The sequence below is a fragment of the Danio rerio genome, chromosome 13 (genome assembly GCF_049306965.1).
Source record: "Danio rerio strain Tuebingen ecotype United States chromosome 13, GRCz12tu, whole genome shotgun sequence".
Classification (NCBI taxonomy): domain Eukaryota; kingdom Metazoa; phylum Chordata; class Actinopteri; order Cypriniformes; family Danionidae; genus Danio; species Danio rerio.
The window spans coordinates 36,758,431-36,780,884 of NC_133188.1; the positions used below are offsets into that span (position 1 = coordinate 36,758,431).

At 35.8% G+C, this 22,454-nt stretch overlaps 2 protein-coding genes across 5 annotated transcripts; one reads left to right on the plus strand and one right to left on the minus strand.

The window, feature by feature from the left end:
* Positions 1-541: 541 nt before the first annotated feature.
* On the minus strand, positions 542-4,017 carry si:dkey-71p21.13. 4 transcript variants are annotated; one of them, XM_073920152.1, is made up of 6 exons: positions 3,937-4,017; positions 3,437-3,504; positions 2,969-3,316; positions 2,616-2,818; positions 1,080-1,268; positions 542-911 (listed from the first exon to the last, which is right to left on the minus strand). In XM_073920152.1, the coding sequence occupies exons 2-5, from the start codon at positions 3,474-3,476 to the stop codon at positions 1,203-1,205; spliced, it is 657 nt and encodes a 218-aa protein (XP_073776253.1). In that variant the 5' UTR covers positions 3,477-3,504; positions 3,937-4,017; the 3' UTR covers positions 542-911; positions 1,080-1,202. The 4 variants fall into 4 exon arrangements, with proteins under 4 accessions (XP_073776253.1, XP_001339740.3, XP_073776254.1 ...); XM_001339704.8 differs by having other exon boundaries at positions 2,549-2,818; XM_073920153.1 differs by having other exon boundaries at positions 3,933-4,017.
* Positions 4,018-5,268: 1,251 nt separating this feature from the next.
* LOC110440192 (uncharacterized) lies at positions 5,269-12,550 on the plus strand. The gene is given in 3 exon segments (XM_073920129.1): positions 5,269-5,668; positions 11,830-12,412; positions 12,414-12,550. Coding segments are annotated over 3 exon segments (1,089 nt in total). The 3' UTR covers positions 12,520-12,550.
* Positions 12,551-22,454: the final 9,904 nt, after the last annotated feature.

Genomic DNA, 22,454 nt, shown 5'->3' on the forward strand with positions numbered 1-22,454 from the left:
ATTAGCTTTAGGAAGTTAATAACAACGATAAAAACATTCCCATCAAATGTTTTCACAAGGCTTGTAACTAAGTTAGCCAAATCTAAAAGCAAACTAACCAGATTGAATAAATGTGCAAAAGCTCATGAATGAAAAAGTCAGATATTTTAAAGAACAAAGGTTTTATATTTGAATTTTAATGTCACTATCATCACAGTCTGTCATAATTAATTTACAAAAATCAGCATGCATACACAGAAATATGAACAAAATCTCTTTAGCACCAAGCACCTAATACAGAAATGATATATAAATGAATAAATTACTCGTGAAATTATACATACAATACTATAGTACTGTGTAAGAATATAATGTTACAATACTGTTGTATTCAATTTAAATCGGATTTGAACGGATTCATTTATGAGCACTTACAATTTGCAGATACAGATGTGTGAAATAGCAAAAAATACAGTAACCACCATAATTTGTAAAATCATGTGAAAGTTCAAATATAATAAACATCATTGGTGAAGAGTTATTCATTGAAAATGAAATGGCAAGCAATTCAATTCATCTTTATTTCTATAGTGCTTGTATAATGGAAATCGTGTAAAAGCAGCTTTGCATAGAAGTTTTATTAAATCGAATCCATGTCAGTTCAGGTTCCACAGTTGAAGTTCAGTTTAGTCTTATGTAAATGTCACTCTTGAAAGCCTAAACACTGTAGCGCATATCGAACGATATCAAGCTCCACAAGTCCCAAACCAAGCAAGCTAGTGCGACAGTGGAACAAACTTTCACCTCTGGCCAATCTTCTTGCGCAGAGCTGCAGTCTAGACGCCTGAGGCTGGAGAAAGCAGGACGTCCATCGTGGAGAAGCTGCAGTTCTGAGTAGGTCACTTGCTGGTGTTAACAATGGGTAAGTACAGCTGTAGATTAGATGAAAGATGTGATCGTAACATTAGGAAATTCAGATGCAATCTAACTGGTACTCCAGAGAAGTTTAAAGACATGAATGTGGCTTTTTTATATAAATTAGGGCTTTTTTTATTGGTTTGTTTTGTTCATGAAGTTATTATATTGTTATTAATGCTTACTTGAAATGGTTAAGAATCAGTACCATGCCTTCATATTCCTTTTCACATTTAGCATATTAAGGTAATATGGATGTGCTCCTCGCCCCACTCATCTTGTAAATAGTAATGCTCCCATGAGTCCACTCAATATGATGCATGCAAGTGAGAGAAGAATGACTGCAATGCTTCCATCTTCAGTGTCTCCTGGAACTAAAACAGACACATCTGTTCATTTCAGCATTTAATAATTTATTTAAAACTTCCAAACTTGAGCTTGTTAACATTAGTTAATGCAAGTTTGCAGGAACTATCAGTGAACCACTGTATTTTCATTAACTAATGTTAAGATTAATAAATACTGCAATAAATGTATGGTTCATTGTTTGTTCATATAGAACAGGGGTGTCTAAACTCTGTCCTCGAGGGCCTGTGTCCTGCAAATTTTAGCTCCAACCTGCCTCAACACATCTGCAAGGATGTTTCTAGAAAGCCTTGATTAACTAGCCCAGGTGTGTCTGATTGGGGTTGGAACTAAACTGTGCAGGACACCGGCCCTCCAGGACTGAGTTTGGGCACCGATGATATATAAATCTTCAATAAGGGGATAGCTCACCAAAACATAAAGACTGACTCAATATTTACTCGCCCTCAAGTGAGATAGTTTTTTTTAAATGTGAGTAATCGATGACAGAATTTTCAGTTTTGGGCAACCTATTCTTTAAGTTTGGCATTCGTGTATAAAGATTAGTGTTTCTCCACCAAATTTCTGGAAGACCACCAACACTGCATATTTTGGATGTCTCCTTTGTCTGTCACAGCCACAGTCTTTCAGTTTCTGCTAATGACCTGATGATCTGAATTAGGTGTGTTTGGTTTAGGAGACGTGGAAAATGTGCAAAGCTGGTGGTCCTTCAGGAAAGTGGTTGAGAAGCACTGCTTTAATAATGGAACCTTGTTTTAAAGTGTTACCTAAAGTTAATGAATATGCAAACTCTAGTCTTAATACTTACACAAATGTAAATATTCACTAGTCAGCATTTCTGAAAAGTGAGGAGATTTTATACCAAATACTTTCATTGCATATACTAAACATACTGTACTAAATAATAATAATAATAATAATAATTCAACAAAAATTTGGAATATGTTTGGTTCCTTTATTTTTTTGGTAAAAGAATTATTTGTCCACTATATGAAGTGCATTTTAGCTATATAAAGATCATTTTAGTGGATTAAAATGATGCCATGGATCTTAAAATGTTCTTCCTAGACCCTTTAATGCCTGCCAATAATGATTAATTTATTTTCAAGAGTGAAATACGGTTAAGGTATTTCCAAAATGTAACCTGTTTCTACTTATAATACAAGGTGTTTTCTGTTTTGAAGTATTTGGACCTGAATATGGAAACATACATTTACACTTCACAAGCGTAAATCAAAATCTATGATGAAAATCTGAAGAAATGTAAAGATAGAGAGAAAGTCTTTACTATAGATCACTGATTTCTGCAGCTTTTGGTTCAGGAGGTGGTTCTTTAGTATAAATGTGACTTTCACTACTGGTGTCTGGGCCTCATAGCTGCTCTTTACTAAATAAAGTCCAACTTCTGTGTGGTCAAGGAGCTCCAGGTGATGACTGAGGCTCTGGTTGTGTTCGTCCTGCCAGATCACCTCAGGTTTGGGGAAACCCTCCGTCTCATACTGCACCCTCACTGAGGAGGAGTTTGCATGGATGCTTAATCTGGGCTCTGAATAAAAGGCTGAGAAACATATAGAAAAATTCACACTGATTAATCAACACTGCGCAGAGCACAGCTATTTTCTTATATTATATGATCCATGGCATTAGCTGTAATAAATTAATAATAATGTATTGGGTGGTACAAATTACAAAGAGGATTTACAATTACCTCCATAGTCCAGTTTTATTTTGACTTTTCCTGCTCCTTTCTTGTTTCTCACTTTACACACGTACCAACCCTCATCCTTTAGTCCAACTCCATCTATCCTGAGAGAGGCGTTCCCTTTATTAAGCTCTGAAATATACAGTGAGGTCCGGCTGTGGTACTCTGCACTTTGTTGTTCTTGCAGGTTTTCTTCATCATAGAAAACGTGCACCAGCCTTGAATCCTCCATTCTTTGCCAAACAATAGAAAGACTGGATAGATCAGGGTCTGGCATGAAATAACAACCCAGAACAGCTGGACGACCCCTGACTGCAATCACCGCATTATTTGGTGCGCTGACAATAAAAGATGCTGAAAATGGAAAATATTCAGATTTGATTTTGATTTCATTTGAAAGAGATATCCATATATGAGCTGCAACTACAATTTTATCATGACTCAATAAAGGAATTTATCACTGAAATTACTTACCAGCGCTTTTGGCTAAAATACAAAATAGAAGATGGAGCATTTCCTAAACCCAAGTTTAAGAACGTCTTCTATAAACAGACAAACGAGAAAAAGCAGCAGCTAGCAATGTTAGAAAAAACTGTTACATATGTAGCCTATTACATAAGATAACAGGTAGCCTATCAGCGGATCACTTCCTGCTCAACAACACACAGACAAGGTGAAGTGAAAACAAAACTTGCATTGGCTAAAAAACTAATCATTAAATTTGCATTAATGTAGACTAAACGTATAAGTGTCATATGCACTCGGTACTTACATAACATCGGTACAAATGATTGAAGTTATCAGAATTTCAATATATTTTTCACCAGTTGCAAAGTAGCCACATCATTTATAAAAATGATACAAGCATATAGAAACAAATATAGCTTACACTGACAAACAGAACTACATATGGGGACAATTAAATCGTATAAATGCCATTATTAAATGAGTTAAGTCAACGAAACGTTACCTACATTGTGTTTTCGCAACTTCAGTGGTTCCAGCTCGACAGGTTATCCACTTATCCACCCCCGGAAATTGTTCATTATGTTTACATCACCCGTCTTTGATTCACCTTTTTATGAATGTGAACATTCAAAAAAAAAAAAAAAGGGAAGATCTATCATTATATGTCCAAATTTTTTTTTTAATTAAATAAATAAGTCGGGTTTTAGTTGTAATTTGACCCCCAAATATGTTATTTTTGATTTTGTTGAATTCACTTTATCCGTTGAATTTAATTAATCTTTTTATAATTAATTTATTTGGAAAATTTAATGTTTACAAATGCAGATCAAATAACTCTAAATCTTGTTTATAGGTTGCTATTATAGATTTTCATTTGAATATAGAATTGTTCCAATAAATTAATAACGAAAAATGTAAAAATACAATTATAGTGGCTAAGGAGCTAAAGTTAATTGATTAGTAAACTTGCTGTCAATTTGATTGGTTAAAACATATTATCATTGTAAAGATGTCTATGTTGTATTGTCTTTTTTATTTATTTAACTTATATAGGCTCTCTCTCTCTCTCTCTCTCTCTCTCTCTCTCACTCACTCACTCTCTATCTCTGTCTCGCTCTCTCTCGCTCTCTCTCTCACTCACTCTCTATCTCTGTCTCGCTCTCTCTCGCTCTCTCTCTCACTCACTCTCTATCTCTGTCTCGCTCTCGCTCTCTCTCTCTCTCTCTCTCTCTCTCTCTGTGCGTGTGCGCATGTGCCTGAGCGAGTGTGTGGTGAGCGAGTGTTGGGAAAGTGCGGTGAGTTTGAATGGTTCTCTTTCTAACTTTTCTTTCTTTGTTTGTTGTTTGTATACGTGTGCTGTTGGTTAGTGTTTGTGAGTGTAGTGAGTTTACTCCCGGCGTGTTTTGTTGCCGGGAGGTATGGCGTCGTCAGGAGACGCAGTTTGTGAAAGTTTGACTCGGCGTCATGGAATTAAAATCATGTGTAAGGCCAGTGTGGAAGATTGTATTCTAGCGGTTGGCGAAGTAGTGGGATGTTCATCGGTGGTTTCAGCTTCTAGGATGAACAATGCGGTTGTTTTGTTTTTGAACACGATAGAAAAAACTAATGAGATTGTGCAAAAAGGAGTGGTGATAAATGATGAACTCATACCTGTACTTCCTCTTAGTAGTCCATCCAGGAAAATTATTGTGTCAAACATACCTCCGTTTGTTTCCGATGCATGCATTGCAAAAGAATTATCTTCTTTTGGCAAATTAGTTTCACCGATCAGGAAAATTGCTCTTGGGTGTAAATCACCCATGCTTAAACATGTGATGTCTTTTAGAAGACAAGTTTATATGATTCTGAAAGACAACAATGACGAATTAAACCTATCGTTTAATGTCAAAGTAGATGGGTTCAATTACACCATTTACGCAACATCCGAGAGCATAATGAAGTGCTTCGGGTGCGGAAAAATTGGGCATTTAATTCGATCGTGTACAAGTGGAGGTGAGACAGGTCAGGGAGACGTACAAGGCGAGTCTTCTGCGGCTGCGTCTGTCGCGGTAGATGCCGCTGCACCTGCGGCTGATGCTGCGGTCTCTGAGGAGAGAGGCGGGGGAGGTGCGGTGGCTCCTACTATGGCAGAGGTAGTAGCAGGCTCGTCTGCTGTTCAAACCTCAATCAATTCTAAGGATGACACAAGTAGCCAAAAGGCAACTTTTTCCACAGCTGGAACAGCTAAGGAAAGTACAGGTGAAGGGATAGTGGAAATGGAAATTGAACCAGAGCAAATCTTTAAAGTTCCTAATAAAAGAAAAAAAGTCAGTGAAAACAAAATGATCAAACAAGCAAAAAAAGACAAGAGTAAGGCTGATTATATAATATCAGATAACGATGCTGATTCTTCCGATTCCAGTTCTTCAGTTTATTCCTTTTCATCGCAAAATGAAAGTGAAAGTCAAACACAAAGATATACGGCTGAGGGAATCAAGAAATTTCTGAGGGAAACAAAATTTTTACCAAACGTGGAGGCTGAGGATTATTTTGAAGATGTTTCTGCTTTCGTGAAAGATGTAAAGATTCTGACTAGAGAAGGTGCATTCATAGACACAGAGGTTTATCGTCTAAGGAAATTAGTGGGTAAAGTAAAGAAAAAAAACCTCCTTAATGATGAAAAACCAGATTTGGTGTAATTTGTTCTTGGTTAAGGTTGCAGTATTTCTGATTGTTTCTTTTATTTTTAAAACATCATTTACTATGAGGGTGTTTAACATTGGAACTCTCAATTTAAATGGTGCTAGAGACAGTCAGAAAAGAATGTGTTTATTTGAATTCATAAAAATGAAACGCCTAGATGTCACGTTTATTCAAGAATCACATAGTGACAATCTTAATGAAATAAACTGGAAGAAAGATTGGGATGGTCAGATTTTTATGAGCCATTTGGCTTACAACAGTGGAGGAGTAGCTGTTTTGTTTTCTAAGACAGTGTCTCCACTGTCTGTTGAAACAGAAGAAATAGTTAAAGGCCGTTTTTTGAAAGTCAAAGTCAAGTTTGAACATGCAACAATGGTGTTTTTAAATATTTATGCTCCTAATAAAGGAGCTGAAAGAATAATTTTTTTAAAGAAGTTTTGTGATGTTATCAATAATGTAAATTCAGAAGATTTATTGTTTTTAGGTGGAGATTTTAATTGCACAGAAAATGATAAAATGGATAGAAATAATTTAGAACCACATAATGCTTCACAGAAAGAAATGAAGAATTTAGTACAAGTTTGTGATTTATGTGATGTGTGGAGAAATGTACATTTAAATGATAGACAATATACTTGGGTACATAGCAAAGATAACCAAATTTCTATGGCAAGACTTGACAGGTTCTATATGTTTAAGTTTCAAATAAATTATGTCAAAGATTGTCGTATAATTCCTGTTGGGTTTTCTGACCACTGTGCGGTTATTTGTAAGATTTTTGTCAATTCGGTGAAAGTAAAAAGTGCATACTGGCACTTTAATACATCACTTTTAAATGATGAAAATTTTAAAGAATTTTTTTCTGTTTTTTGGGAAAATTTTAAAAAACAAAAACAAATGTATTCTTCACTGCAACAATGGTGGGATTGCGGGAAAATACAAATTAAACAGTTATGTAAAGAGTACACTTTTAATGTTACTAAAGAAACAATGCGAGCAATGAAAGAGTTAGAAAAAAGTATAACAGAACTTTTAAATACAACAGCTTCTACAAATAATAGCACTGATTTTGAAGAAAGTAAAACTAAAAAAGATTTACTTGCAGATTTATTGAATGTAAAAGCAAAGGGTGCTTTAATTCGTTCTCGGTTTCAAAATATTTCAGAAATGGATGCACCTTCAAAATTTTTCTTCAATTTGGAAAAAAAGAATGGAAAAAGCCGATTAATACATTCACTAAAGTCTGAAACAGGAGAAGATATTACAGATTCTAGTAAGATTCGCAAATATGCAGTTAATTTTTATTCATCTTTATATAAATGTGAAGTATTACAGAGGGATGTTGAAAACTCAGTTTTTTTTGAAAATCTCTCTAAAGTTGATGATGAATCCAATGCAATGCTTGAGCTGCCTATATCACAAGATGAATTATATACAGTAATGATGAGCATGGAAAATGGCAAATCGCCTGGCATTGATGGAATTCCTGTTGATTTTTATAAAGTTTTATGGCCAGTGATTGGTGAAGATTTGTTTTTAGTTTTAAATGACAGTTTAAATAAAGGATCATTGCCTTTGAGTTGTAGAAGAGCAGTTATTACTCTTTTACCCAAAAAAGGAGATCTTCAAAAAATAGGTAACTGGAGACCTGTGTCACTTTTGTGTTCAGATTATAAAATTTTATCAAAGGCTTTAGCTGTAAGACTAAGTAAAGTACTGGACCAAATTATACAGCCTAATCAAAATTACTCTATACCAAATAGATCAATTTTTGATAATATTTTTTTAATTAGGGATGCGTTAGAAGTTGCTAAATTATTTGGTATTAATTGTGGATTGATCTCATTAGATCAAGAGAAAGCTTTTGATCGTGTTGAACATGAGTATTTGAAAAAAGTTTTAAAGGTTTTTGGTTTTAGTACTCATTTTATAAAAATGATTGAGGTAATGTATAGTAACATTCAAAGTGTACTCAAAATCAATGGTGGTTTAAGCGCTCCTTTTGATGTACAGAGAGGTGTTAGACAGGGTTGTGCTATGTCAGGAATGTTATATTCCATTGCCATTGAACCTCTTCTACACAGAATAAGAGCGGAATTAAAAGGTTTTTCTATACCCCACTGTAATGCCCAAGTGCAACTTTCAGCATATGCAGATGATGTTATTGTTTTTATAACTAACACTGATGATGTAAGAAGACTGGAATGTATTATTAACAATTTTAAAAAGATTTCTTCTGCTAAAGTTAATTGGGAAAAAAGTGAAGCACTTCTCATAGGTGACTGGAAAAGAGACCCTCCCTTATTACCTGGAGGATTAAAATGGAAGAGGGGTTTTTTAAAATACCTTGGAGTTTACCTAGGTGAAAGTGACTTTGTTCAACAAAACTGGAACGGATTGCTTGAAAAAATTCAAAGTCGTTTACAGAAGTGGAAATGGTTGCTCCCACAACTTTCTTACAGAGGACGAACACTCATTATTAACAATTTGGTGAGTTCCTCTATGTGGCATAAACTTGCTTGTGTTGATCCACCTGCTGGACTCTTACCAAAAATTCAAGGAGAACTGGTCAATTTCTTTTGGGACAATTTGCACTGGACACCTCAAAGTGTTCTGTTTCTGCCAAGAGATGAAGGTGGCCAAGGGTTGGTGAATCTTGTGAGCAGGGGAGCCACATATAGACTACAATTCGTTCAGAAGTTGTTGTATGGGCCTGAAAATCTCGTGTGGAGGCCTTTAGCTCAATGCATCCTACGTGGAATAAATGGCTTGAATCTTCATGCGTCACTTTTTTTGACAGATAATGTGCATCTAGATCTGACTGGAATACCTTCTTTTTACAAAAGTATTTTTAAAGTATGGGGACTTTTTAAACATTCGCAGGCAGATTCAACAACATCTCTTTTCTGGCTGCTTGAAGAACCAGTACTTCTTGGCAGTCGCCTTGATGTAACAAAAGATGATACCCCAGGACTAAAAGAATTGCTTATTTTCAACAAAATGACCAAACTAAGAGACATTGTTGACAAGGCGGGTTTTGGACTAAGAGATGCAGAAAATGTTGCTTTATATATGGGAATTAGATCGGTGAGGTTTGTTACAAAATTTTTGAATGTTTTGAAAAGTTTTTTAAATGAAAAAGAAAAAATTTTAATTGAAGGTTACAGTCAAGGTATTATTTTCCCTAATGATCAAGATTGTTTCCCAGACATTAGACTTACACCTAAGATTGAAAATTCTGGGATTAATAGTCCATTGTTATGTTTTAAGGAAAATGGGAATGTTGATTTTAGTACAGTTAAAGGGAAAGTGCTTTATAAAAATATTGTGAAACTAAATAATAAGTGTACTTTAAAAGAGAGATCTGACACTGTGTGGAGAGATAAACTGTGTTTAGTAGAAGAAGAAAAACCAGAATGGAGAATATTGTATAAACCACCATTGAATAAAAGATCGGGGGATTTGCAGTGGAGAATTTTACACGGTGCTATAGCTGTTAATGCATTTGTGACTAAAATAAATTCTAGTGTGAGTGATCAATGTCCGTTTTGTTTAGAAAGGGAAACAATTTTTCACTGTTTTATGTATTGTAAAAGACTTGCTCCTCTGTTTGATCTTTTAAATGTTTTAGTTTCTTTACTTGGTTTTTTATTTACGAAACAATGTTTTATATTAGGTTTTAAATATAAAAGACAAAACAAATATAAATGTCAATTATTGAATTTTATTTTTGGTCAAGCAAAATCAGCTATTTATATTACAAGAAAAAATGAAATAGAAAAGAGGAATGGTAAAAACATTGTAGTAGTTTTTAAAAACCTAGTAAAATCAAGAATTATTGTTGATTTTAATTACTATAAAATGATGAAAGCAATTAATGTGTTTAAAATTGAATGGTGTTGCGATGATGGCTTGTGTTCTGTCATTAATGAAGAGCTGTTTTTTATAAATGAATTGATTTGAGCTGTAAATCAATTGTTAAATAATTGCTTGTTAATAAAAGGATTTGTAAAATCTCTCTCTCTCTCTCTCTCTCTCTCTATATATATATATATATATATATATATATTTTTTTTTTAACGTAATTAGTTAGATTTGTATTTTTTGAATGTTATGTTTAAATTGTATATTTGCTGTTGTTTAATAAAAAAAAAAGTTACCTACCCCCTCTATTAGCCTACTTGATTTGGTAAATAAAGCTGAGCCCTGCTTATCACATATAGCACCACTAGATGACGTAAAACGACCACTTCAGACTAAAGGGAAGTTAAAGGCACAAATAATGTAGGTATCCTATAAACGGAGGTCAGCTGCAAGCAAATTGAACAGGTTTCCAATGGGTGGGACTGTGACTTGAGCTCCAAGTGGGTTGTACAAACCTCCTGCCGCTCTTCATTTATTTATTTAATATATTGTAGCCTACATGACAATAAAAAACAACATACTTTGTTTCATTACAACTATCCAACCCTAACATTACCCCTTACAGTAGGATAATAAAAAACAATAATTGCGGTACAGCATCAAAAAGCTTACATATTATTATTATTATTATTATTTGCGCATTTCAGTAGTCGCAGCTAAGCAGTCCACTTCAAGATCTCCTGGCTGCAGCTATAATGTGGGTCCATAATCACTAAATTAATATTATGTTGGAAACTTGTTGGTGATTATTTTTTTTTACCTAACTTCAAAGCTGAACTGTGCAAAAGCTTTGACAAAACTTTCTTGGATGGCTGGAGTAGCTGTTTCGTCATCAAGAGGATCACGTGCTTATGATTGCTAGCGGCCTGATCTGCATTATCAAATTCACAATGCTCCAATCAGACGACCCCTAAACTACTGTAAATACCCTGGGTTACATTCCACTGCTATCTTCGTTTTGAAGAGTCCCCCTTTCCGCCCCTACTCCCCCTACTCCCTAGATGGGTGACACGGTGGCCCAGTGCGTAGCACTGTTGCCTCACGGCAAGAACGTCTCTAGTTCCAGGCTTTGCCAAACCAGCAGGAGTTTCTGTGTGGAGTTTGCACTTTCTCCCCATGCTCACATGGGGTTCCCCGGTTTCCTCCCACCGTCCAAAAACATGCCACTTAAGTTAATTGACAAATCCAAATCAGCAATATAGAAATGCTTCTAGTATGTAGTTATCTCTAAAGAGCAATCACTTACTGTTCATTGGTTATTACAGCAGGGGAGTTTTCGAGATCTACCTGAGCTCAAACTCCCCTCCCGCCTTGCCACGGGAGGGAGCCCCGGGCTCGAGGATCTTATGAACTCAGGGCTCTCTCCCAGGGCAGCATGCCAAACAAGCTTTATAATCAATCATCAGCTAAGTGTGAACTCTTGAAAACCTCTTTAACTTCATTCTGCATTTGGGTCTTCATTCTGGTGCCATGACGGGCTGTCTATGGTCCTGTATTTGCTTTATTATTTTGGTTGAAATTTTAGATACAGAAACTAAGCATCCAATATGCATTACCATTATCGCAAAATTGAGTTTTCTTTGTTTAGACGCATGCTATAACACCATTGTGTTTTGTTTTGTCAAATGTGCATTTCAAGGACTCTCTTCTGTGTCATGTAAATCAATGGCCAAAACACATGAAAGGTTTCTAGTTTAAAGTATTATTGCCATGTAAATGTGTAAGAAATGTAAACACTATTAATGAACACATTAATGAATTTCATTAATCTACGCCTAACCACATTATTTTAGCTTCTTTTAGGGTGAATGTTCCAGAACGGTGTCTGATGGCAATCTGAGGTTGTCCGGCAGTACTGGCCTGTGTGTTTACACCCGATTCTGACCTGTCCAGCCTTGTGGTTACTTGGCAGAGAGACGATGACTCACGAGTTATCCACAGTTTCTACTACCAACAAGACCAGTTGGACTGACAGAGTACAGAATACCACAATCAGACTTCATTGTATATCTCAAAACTTTTTAAAGGAAATGCTGCCCTTAAAATAAACCCAGTTGGACTGAAAGATAAAGGCCGCTACCTGTGCCATGTAAGCAATGCTAAATGGACAGAAAGAGACTTCCTAGAGCTTAACTATGGGGTTATGCTATATGCTTAAAAACTGTAAAGTTTTTTATTATTATTACAGCATGCAAAGTAAAACAAACAAAAAAAAAATCAAGATGGTGACTTTCAACTGTAGGCCTATTTATACAAATGTCTGTCATTTGAATATCTGTGGATAGCTCATTGATAAAGTATCCGACACAGACAGCCTGTTGACTAAGTACAAAACCAGACAGAAGGGCTTTACTTGGTAAGGAGCATCTATGAAGTTCAAGCAAGCGGTTAATGTGACATTTACACTAAAGAACCACCTTCTGAACCAGAACCTCCAGAGGCTGATGATCTTCAGCTATGGTAATTACTTTATTTTACTCTAAACCAGTGTTATTCAACCACATTTATGGAAGACCACCAGCTCTGCACATTTCTGCGTCCCAGTTCGCATACCATCCATCCTAAAAAATATTCAAAATTAAAATTAGTATGAGCCAAACCAAAGTATGTTGAAAATAGTATGCTAAAGGTTCCCAGATGGTTTACTATATCTGGTAAAATACGTAGAAGCGCCCATAACCGCTGATATTGTCCACAATACATTGCACGTTGGATGTGAAATTGATTAGAACTACAAATGCGGGTAAAAAGTGTAAATAACCTACAAACATGGCGGACACGCGAGACAAACTGTCAAGTAGAGAGGATTCAGTAAAGCTGTTTGAATGACTGTTAATCAATATCTAGCCAACTGGAACACTTTTAACCGCATTTTCCATGTTGTGTTTCATCTGCAACAACAATGTGTGTGTTTTAACATACCTTTTGAATGCATTACCCAAAGACCTTAGGAGACTTTTTTGCATGAAAGACTTGTGAATGACAGAAAATTTTTGCCGCTGCTTTTTAAATAAGGTAATTAAATATGAAAGACATGTGGATGATGCTTGTGTAACGGAGGCCAGCTAATGTGTGCTGTGCAGGTAAACCTCACTCCTCTGACCTCTAAAGGTGCTCTAGCAACAGATGCTAGAGGCCATGGTCTTTAGCCTCCTTGGTAGAGCACCCAACTTCCATGCGGAAGGTCGCCGGTTCGATACCAGCTCGAATCGGGTTGGGTGGCGTAGGACCGGCGGGGTTACATTGGTGCCGTGACCCGGATGGGAGTGAGGTTTTGGGTGGTGAGTGTAACGGAGGCCAGCTAATGTGTGCTGTGCAGGTAAACCTCTAAAGGTGCTCTAGTAACAGACGCTAGAGGCCATGGTCTTTAGCCTCCTTGTTAGAGCAACCGACTCCCATGCAGTTGGTCGCCGGTTCGAAACCAGCTCGAAGCGGGTTGGGTGGCGTAGGACCGGCGGGGTTACACTTGGATGACTGACAAAGCTCGTAACTAAGCTACATAACAATCTGTTAACGAGGAAGCAGTGTGTCCCAAATATTGCATACTCTTCTGTTACACACTCAAAAAGTACATACTTTTAGGGCGTAATATAAGTATGCGATGCAGCAATCATCTTAAGCAAACACACCTGATTTAGATCATCAGCTCATTAGCAGAGACTGAAGGTGTGTAATGGGTGTGACAGACAAAGGAGAAACCCAAAACATGCAGTGTTGATGGTGCTCTAGAAATGTGGTTGAGAAACAGTACAATAAACTAAGTGCAAGTCAGAAGGTATTAAACATCATTCATCATTCATTTTCCTTCGGCTTAGTCCCTTATTTATCAGAGGTTTCCACAGTGGAATGAACCACTAACTATTCCGTTATATATTTTTTAAGCAGTAAATGTTGTTCCAGGTGCAACCCAAAACTGGAAAACACCCTAACACTCATACATTCACACACGCTCTCATACACCAATCTTGTTTACCCAATTCAATTATAGTGCATCTATACCGAAGTACCCGGAGGAAACCTACAGGAACACAAGGAGAACATGCAAACTCCTATTTCAAACCTGTTCAATTGAAACTTTTCCCAGTGAAAATAGAAGAATGAAAACCACAGCAGCCATGATAATACTTGTTGTCAGTACCGCATGTTTGCAATATGCCCAGTGACAGTGAATATGTGTGATATGAATGAATGGGTTTAAACATGCATTAAAAACATGCTTTTTAAAAGAGCTAAAACTGGTGGAGGATTGCTAAATTATCCAAACACACAAGGGCTTTTCTGTACTGTAGAATTAGCTTCAGGCACGGATTATTGGAATGTGTGTATTTAGTTATGAGTATAACTGATCGTTGTCTAAATAAAAAGGTGTTACATCACTTCAGAAGAGAATAAAGATGTACTGTTTTAACCTGTTCTTCAGGTTACTTCAGGGTCATACCACAGCTGCATCTCAGATGGAAAATCTTATTCAGTCTAACAATGGCTTATTGTGTAGAAACGTGTGACATTTATAAAATCAAACACAGATTTCAATCACTGTCTTATTAAAACAACAGCAGCAGTTGGAAATCGACTCCCTGTGAAGTTGTCCCTCCTATAAAAGGAATGAATCATTTGCTGGATTTTACAGCTTTATGCAGATTATTGATTAAATATGAACATTTCTGCTGGTTTGCTGTTTGAGATGTTCAGCTTCATTCTTATATACAGTTGAAGTCAGAATTATTAGCCCCCCTGCATTATTAGCCCCCTGTCCCCCCCCCCATTTCTATTTAAAGGAGGGCAGATTTTTTTTCAACACATTTCTAAACATAATAGTTTTAATAACTCATTTCTAAGAACTGATTTATTTAATCTTTGCCACGATGACAGTAAATAATATTTTACTAGATTTTTCAAAACACTTCTACACAGCTTAAAGTAACATTTAAAGGCTTAACTAGGTTCATTAGGTTAATTAGGCAACTTGTATAATGTATAAAGGTATTTTACATTATAAAGGTATAACGATGGTTTGATCTGTAGACTATCGAAAAAAAATTGCTTAAAGGGGCTAATAATATTTACCTTAAAATGGTGTTTAAAAAATCAAAAACTGCTTTTATTCTAGCCGAAACAAAACAAATAAGACTTTCTCCAGAAGAAAAAATATTATCAGACATAATGTGAAAAATTCCTTGCTCTGTTAAACATTATTTGGCAAAAGAAAACTCAAAGGGGAGCAAATAATTCTGACTTTAACCGTAAATGACATCAAATCTCAAAATCCCATCAAGTGGCACCATTTATTTTTCACAGTGTGAATGAGTTGAAGGTTTGCATTATTCGTGATAGAATATGTGTTGTTTCATATTTCTATCCATTGGTCAGGGCTGGAGAAGGAGGCTAAATCCTTTCTTTATTTTGACAATGATATAAGTTTAGTGTAGAGTTTAGAGTTTTAAAATTATTCTTTTTTTAATTTGTGATATTCTGAATTTACAACTGTGGTCTCAAACTCAATTCCTGAAGGGCCGCAGCTCAGTTTAGCTCCAACTCACACCTCCTTAATAGTGTCTAGTAGTCTTGCATCTAGTCTTGATTATTTGGATCAGCTGGGTTTGATTAGGGTTGGAGCAAAACTGTGCTGAGCTGTGGCCCTCCAGGAGTTGAGTTTGAGACCTATTCAATTCAATTCACTTTTATTTGTATAGCGCTTTTACAATGTAGATTGTGTCAAAGCAGCTTCACATAAAAGATCATAGTAAATTGGAACAGTGTAGTTCAGTATTTAGTGTTTAAGTTCAGTTCAGCTCAGTTCACTGTGGTTTAATAATCACTACTGTGGGCCTAAACACTGGAGAGCAAATCCATCAATGCGTAGCTCTACCGATCCCAAACCATTCAAGCTAGTGGCGACAGTGGAGAGAGAAAAAAAACTTCACCAATTGGCGAAAGCGAAAAAAAAAAACCTTGAGAGAAACCAGACTCAGTTGGGCATGACCATTTTAATTTCTCCGCTGGCCAAACGTCTTGTGCAGAGTTGCAATCTCAGAGCTGCAGTCTCACCTCTACAAAGAAAGTAAGGTCTCGACAAAATAAATCACAGGGTTCCATATTTTATAAAATAAGCCTGCAGAGTCCCTAATGGAGTATTTAATTTTTTCCAAACACAAAAATAGACATTAGGTCTGTCAACCAGGACAGATTTGCAGTAGCCCGTTAAGATGTCCAATTTAACAACATTTGCCTTCTGGCTAACAATGATGAGGCAAATGCTTAATAGTGTCTAATAGTGTCTAATGATATGAGGCTTATTATATAAACCACAATGATTGGGCAGGGTTTCACAGAAATTTTAAGAATGTTTGACAGAGTGTCAAAAAAAAGAAGAGCAGAAGGAATTCAATTTAGGGCAGATGTAAAATGTGTGTGTATGGTCTGTTGGGGACATACAACTGTTATCTGCTACAACTGTTATCTGCTTTTAACGAAATTTTTTTTTTTTTTTTAACATTTTGCTTTGGTGTAATGAATACTAGGCAGCAGGCCCGGATTGGCTAACCGGGAGGACCGGGAGAATTTCCGGTGGGCCAGTCTGTTTTTTGGCCGCGAGGGCCGGTGTCCGTAGCTCCAGAATCTTTTGCTCTCAGCAGTCACACTTTTTAAATTTATTTATTTACTTGACCACAGCCTTTTTATTCATTATTTTACCGCAACTCTTCTCTTTTCATCTATTTTAATGATTATAAAACTCAGTTGTGTCTCCTTTCTGAACACAGCTATTGTGGTCCAGCGGTTAGCATGTTAGGTTAAGACGCCACGGACCCGGGTTCGATTCTCGTTAGAGTAACTTATTGTTTTCATTTTTATTGTTAAGACATATAATACTGTTAGGGTTGTTGAACATTTGAAGTTCTAAAGCAGCTGTTTTCTCAAAAAAAGACGTGATAGTGTCATTAGAAACTGATTTGGAAATGACCTTATTTTAATATAGTCAGTCGTGAACTGAGATGGGCCGGTCTGAGGCTTGAAACTCCAGGGCTGAAAAGGTGTCCCACTCCGGCCCTGCTAGGCAGCATGGTGGCACAATGGGCAGCACAATTGCTCACAGCAAAAAGGTCGCTATTTCGAGCCCCAAACTGAGTCAGTTGACATTTCTGTGTGGAGTTTGCATGTTCTCACCATGTTCGCGGGGGTTTCCTCCAGGTGCTCTGATTTACCCCAGTCCAAAGTCATGTGCTATAGGTGAATTGGGTAAGCTAAATTGGCCGTAGTGTATGTGTGTAAATGCAAGAGTGTATTGGTGTTTCTCAGTGTTGGGTTGAAGCTGTAAGAGCATCCGCTGCATATGCTGGGTAAGTTGGGAGTTCATTCCACTGTGGTGACCCCAGATTAATAAAGGGACTAAGCTGAAAAGAAAATGAATGAATAGATGGATTCTCTGAACATCTTTGAACTCAACAAAGCTCAAAAGGTCATAAATACAGGTAGAGCTGGTTTTAGCTAGGATATTATTCCACAGCTTCTTATCAAGTTCAAAACCTAGCTCTCCCTGCCAAGTAATCCTAGTACAGAGAGAGGAGGCACATATGAACCAAGCAGGTCATAGATGGGTGCAATGCGCTTCTGAGAATCTGAAAGTGAAAACATGTCTTCAATTAGTTTTCTTTGGTTGGTGTAAAATATGTTTTAGGGAAATTACTTAATTAAAAATAACAAAATAATTTAGATTATGTCATTTTGAATCTGTTCATCGACTCATTAAATTAAGCAAATGTGGTCATGAGACAGATCTTCAATAAGTCGTATTACATTTAAGGTGAGGCATTAGTGTTTACCATTTTTTTTATAAGTACTTGATTATGGAGATGTTCAACGTTTCCATTCCTATCTTCTAGTTCTATCATGATGCTCTGCGACTAATAACTGACAACTCTCCATTGTAAATTAAACAAAAGAGTTGCATTGTCTTCTTTAAGTATTCATAGAAGAATGCATTACAGTACAGGTGGATTGGGTAGGCTAAATTGCCTGTAGTGTATGAGTGTGTGTGTGGATGTTTCCCAGATGTTTTTAGTGTGATTGTGTTTTTTATTATAAATGAATTATGCTGTATATGAATGTGGGTAGTTTTGGCTGCTTGTTTTGGCTACCACTTACACAGAAAATACTTCAATCTCAATGAGTTTTTATTTCCTGGTTAAATAAGAAGTGACGATGGATCTACGGCCCCTTCTAAGAAATAACAAATATCATCTCCATGACTCTCCAACCCATGATACGCAAATCCATCCTAAAACAGTCCTGTTAATTATTTACAACTAGATTCAGTTTGATCCAGTTTGCATCATTAAAAAAATCCCTGTATTAGAAAAGCTTATAAAAGTCGCGGTCATGTCAGGCAAATTGGCTAGTCAATCATCCCCTTAAAACAACAAAAACTTGCTGATACTCTCCAGTGTAGGCAGCATGGTGGTTTCTATGAGAATCTTGGGTCCATGCTGGTTCTGCAGTAGGTCTTTTTCAGTATTTGTGATGATTGGGATGCAGCTCAGCAGATGATTCATCAGAAAAATCGACCTTCTGCCACTTTTCCAAATGATTAACTAGAAGTCAAGTTGTTATTTGTTGATCTTTCAACTGGGATCAACGACAATATTTTTGTCAGGTAGTGTACATATTTCAGTGCATTAAACAAAACAGTTTCATTAAACCGTTATATTTATTGAAATAATAGTGTGGTCACCAAATGTCTTTTGGAATAGAAAGATAAAACACTAAAATTCGAATGAGACGTTGCAAAAACTAAATAACATAAATGCAAGGTGCAACATTTCAACTGAATTTAACATTTTTAATGGCACTCTTGATATTTCCTCTTTATTAAAATTGTATTTAATATTTTTTTCTCTAACATTAATTTGGATGGGATAATTTTTACACAACTATCTTAAGCTGTTTTACTAGAATAGTTCCAGTTTTGACTTTGGGACTGACTAATCTCATTGTTTCTCGACCACATTTCTGGAGGACCACCAGCTCTGCACATTTCCATGTTTCCTATACCAAACACCTTTCATTCAGATCATCAGCTCATTAGCGGATACTGAAAGATGTGTATTGGGTGTAACAGACAAAAGAGAGATCCAAAACATGCAGTGTTGGTGGTCCCCCAGGGTTGTGGTTAATAAACCCTGCTCTAATGTATATACATAAATACCATATTGTAAAACAAAAGAGATCTGTGAGGGTGTACTCTTTTATACTTGACACACCAAGGTTTTATAAATACAAAGTTATAATGATTAGATAAATTTAGAAAAGCAAGAATGAGGAAGAAACCTGTGATTTGTTACATGTGTGTGTGGGAAAAGAGGCATCGTGTTACTGTGCATGATTGTTTTGCACATAGGTCATTGAAAGTCACAGAACACATACAACTAGTTTGTGCAGTAACCGTCGTTCATGTTACAATGAGCTTCACTGAATCTAACAAATCATCAAAACCAAACAAACCAATTAAAGAGCATTCACTGAGCTCATTCTTTTTGGATTGAAAAACACCCAAACATATCAATTATGAAGTGTGTTTTGCTGCCATGTGAGTATTGAATTTTCACTACTGGATATTCAAAAAAACCAACTCAGCAATTCAAAACACGAGATGCCTGTGGCTTTTTTCTTGGCCTGATTTTTATTTTCTTTAGTTTAATAGGATCCTCTTCTCTGGGAACTTTAAATCAGTTTTACTCCAATCAATTATTTTAACATATAATTAGTTTAACTGTCACCCATGTTTGGAATTACACTTGAAAATAGATAAAGTAAGAATTATTAGCCCTCCTGAATTATTAGCCCTCCTGTATATTTTTCCTCACATTCAACACTTTTCACTTTCAACACATTTCTAAATGTCATAGGTTTAATAACTTATTTCTAATAACTGATTTCTTTTATCTTTGGCATGATGACAGCACATAATATTTTACTTGATAATTTTTAAGGCAGTGTTCAGCTTAAAGTCACATTTAAAGGCTTAACTAGGTTCATTAGGCAAGTTAGGGTGATTAGGCAAGTCATTGTGTAACTGGTTTGTTCTGTAGACAATTGAAAAAAAATTTGCTTAAGGGGACTAATAATTTTGAGACTTAAAATGTTTTAAAAAAAATAAAAACTGCTGTTATTCTTACTGAAATGAAACAAATAAGACTTTCTCTAAAAGAAAAAAATATTATTAGAAATACTGTGAAAATTTTCTAAATCTGTTAAACATCATTTGGGAAGTATTTAAACAAAAACAAAAAAATTTTAGGGTATTATTTGTGACTTCACCAGTATATATGCATATTATATATAGTATAAGTTCATGTTAAGGAGAAAAAAACATGCTGAATACGAGATAGTAACAGTAAAGGGTTAAAGCAATATAAAATACTTTTTTCATATTTATTAATAAATATTATGGTTTAGGGGATTGATTCAAGTTTTAATGCAATGTGTCTTTTTCAGTTTTAGATGGGGATAGAGATGGAAGCACTGTGGTCATTATTCTGTCAGTATTGTGCATCATTCTGGCAGCTCTTGTGTTGATGTTAGTATGTAAAAATCAAATAAAGCCCATTCTATGAAAGTCCAATCTCTTGCCATTATTATTGCTAAAATATTTTAGATCCTTTTCACATTTCTGGGTTTCTCAGTAGCAGAAGGTGTAATAGTTGGGTAAACTTATAACTGACTACAACAAATATTATTTTTACAATCATATTTGCTGTAAAAAAAAAAAAAAATTCCTCTATGGTGTTATTAGGATTTCGGGAAAAAAATTGTGTAAGAGACTGATAATGGCAGCTAGAGAAGGGGAGAAAACGTCTAATTTACTCTCAGCCCCATAGACGCTTCATTAAAAACACCTCGCATAAGCGGGAATTGTTTTTTTTTTTTTTTTTCGTAATTTAACGCAAAGATGATATAATACATGCAAAAATGCATATAAATGTTCACACATTTTTAAAAAAAGTCAAAATATTAAAAACTTTCAAGGATACAAGATTATGATGATGCGTTAAACGCGTCATAACAGTCTTGTGAAATGGGTCCATTAAAATAGGACTTGTGGCATTGCATTGCAAAGGAGAAAGCTGATTTTTCTTTAATGATAATATGGTTATTTACTTGTATTTTGTCTTTCAAATATTTGCTTTTCAATACAATGCCATGATGTTCTTGTGTTCTTTCAAAAAAAAAAAAAGCTATGCAGGTTTGACCTGCAGATCTGTAAATCATGACAGAATATTCCTTAGCTAGAAAATTAGCTTTAAGACTCATTCATTCATTCTCTTTTCGGCTTAATCCCTTAATTAATCTGGGGTCGCCACAGTGGAATGAACCAATAACTTATTCAGCATATGTTTAACACAGCAGGTGCCCTTCCAGCTGCAATCCATCACTAGGAATCATCCATACACACTCATTCACATACATACATTGCAAACAATTTAGCTTACCCAATTTACCTATAGCGCATTTGGACTTGTGGGGGAAACCGGAGCACCCGGACGAAACCCACGTGAACACAGGAAGAACATGCAAACTCCACACAGAAATGCCAACTGACCAAGCTGAGGCTCAAACCAGCGACCTTCTTGCGATGAGGTGATTGTGCTACCCACTGCGCCAATGTGCAGCCCACTTTAAGACTCAGAATATCAAAAAATCTTTTATTTTCTTTGACCATACAATACAAATCAGTGGTGTCCAAAATTGTTTTGGTTCTTATCAACTGTTTTCTTATTGCCAAAACATTTTTCATGTCAACAGGTGATTGTAATTATGTTTTACAAAAGCAGAATCTAAAAAAGTTCTAGTCCTTTAGGAGCAAAGAAGGGCAGAAGATCCCCAGTTTCCCAACAAATATGTGAGAAAATTAGTGAAATGTTTAAAAACAATGTTCCTTGAAGAAAGCAAGGAATTTATTTGGATATTTCACCTTCAACAGTGCATAACATCATTAAAAGATTCAAGGAATCTTGAGGAGTTTCAGTGAGTAAAGGACAAAGGTGCAAGCTGTGATCTGTTCTAGCTTTCAGACTCAGAATATCAAATAATCTTTTATTTTCTTTGACCATACAATACAAATCAGTGCTATCCAAAATTTGTTTGGTACTTATCAACTGCCTTCTTGTGGCCAAAACATTTTTCTCTGTTGTGTTGTGTTCCTCCAAAAAAGGTTATGCTGGTTTGACATCATGTACATGCGTATATAAAAAACTGAATGTAGCTTGTTCAATTCTTTCTTTTTTTAAGATCACCATATCAAATAAGATCATAATCATAACCCACATGAAACACTATTCCTGTGATTTGAGTTTACCCAAATATAAAAATGACCTCAACATTTACTCTCCCTTATGTGGTTTTAAACCGTATGAGTTTCTAT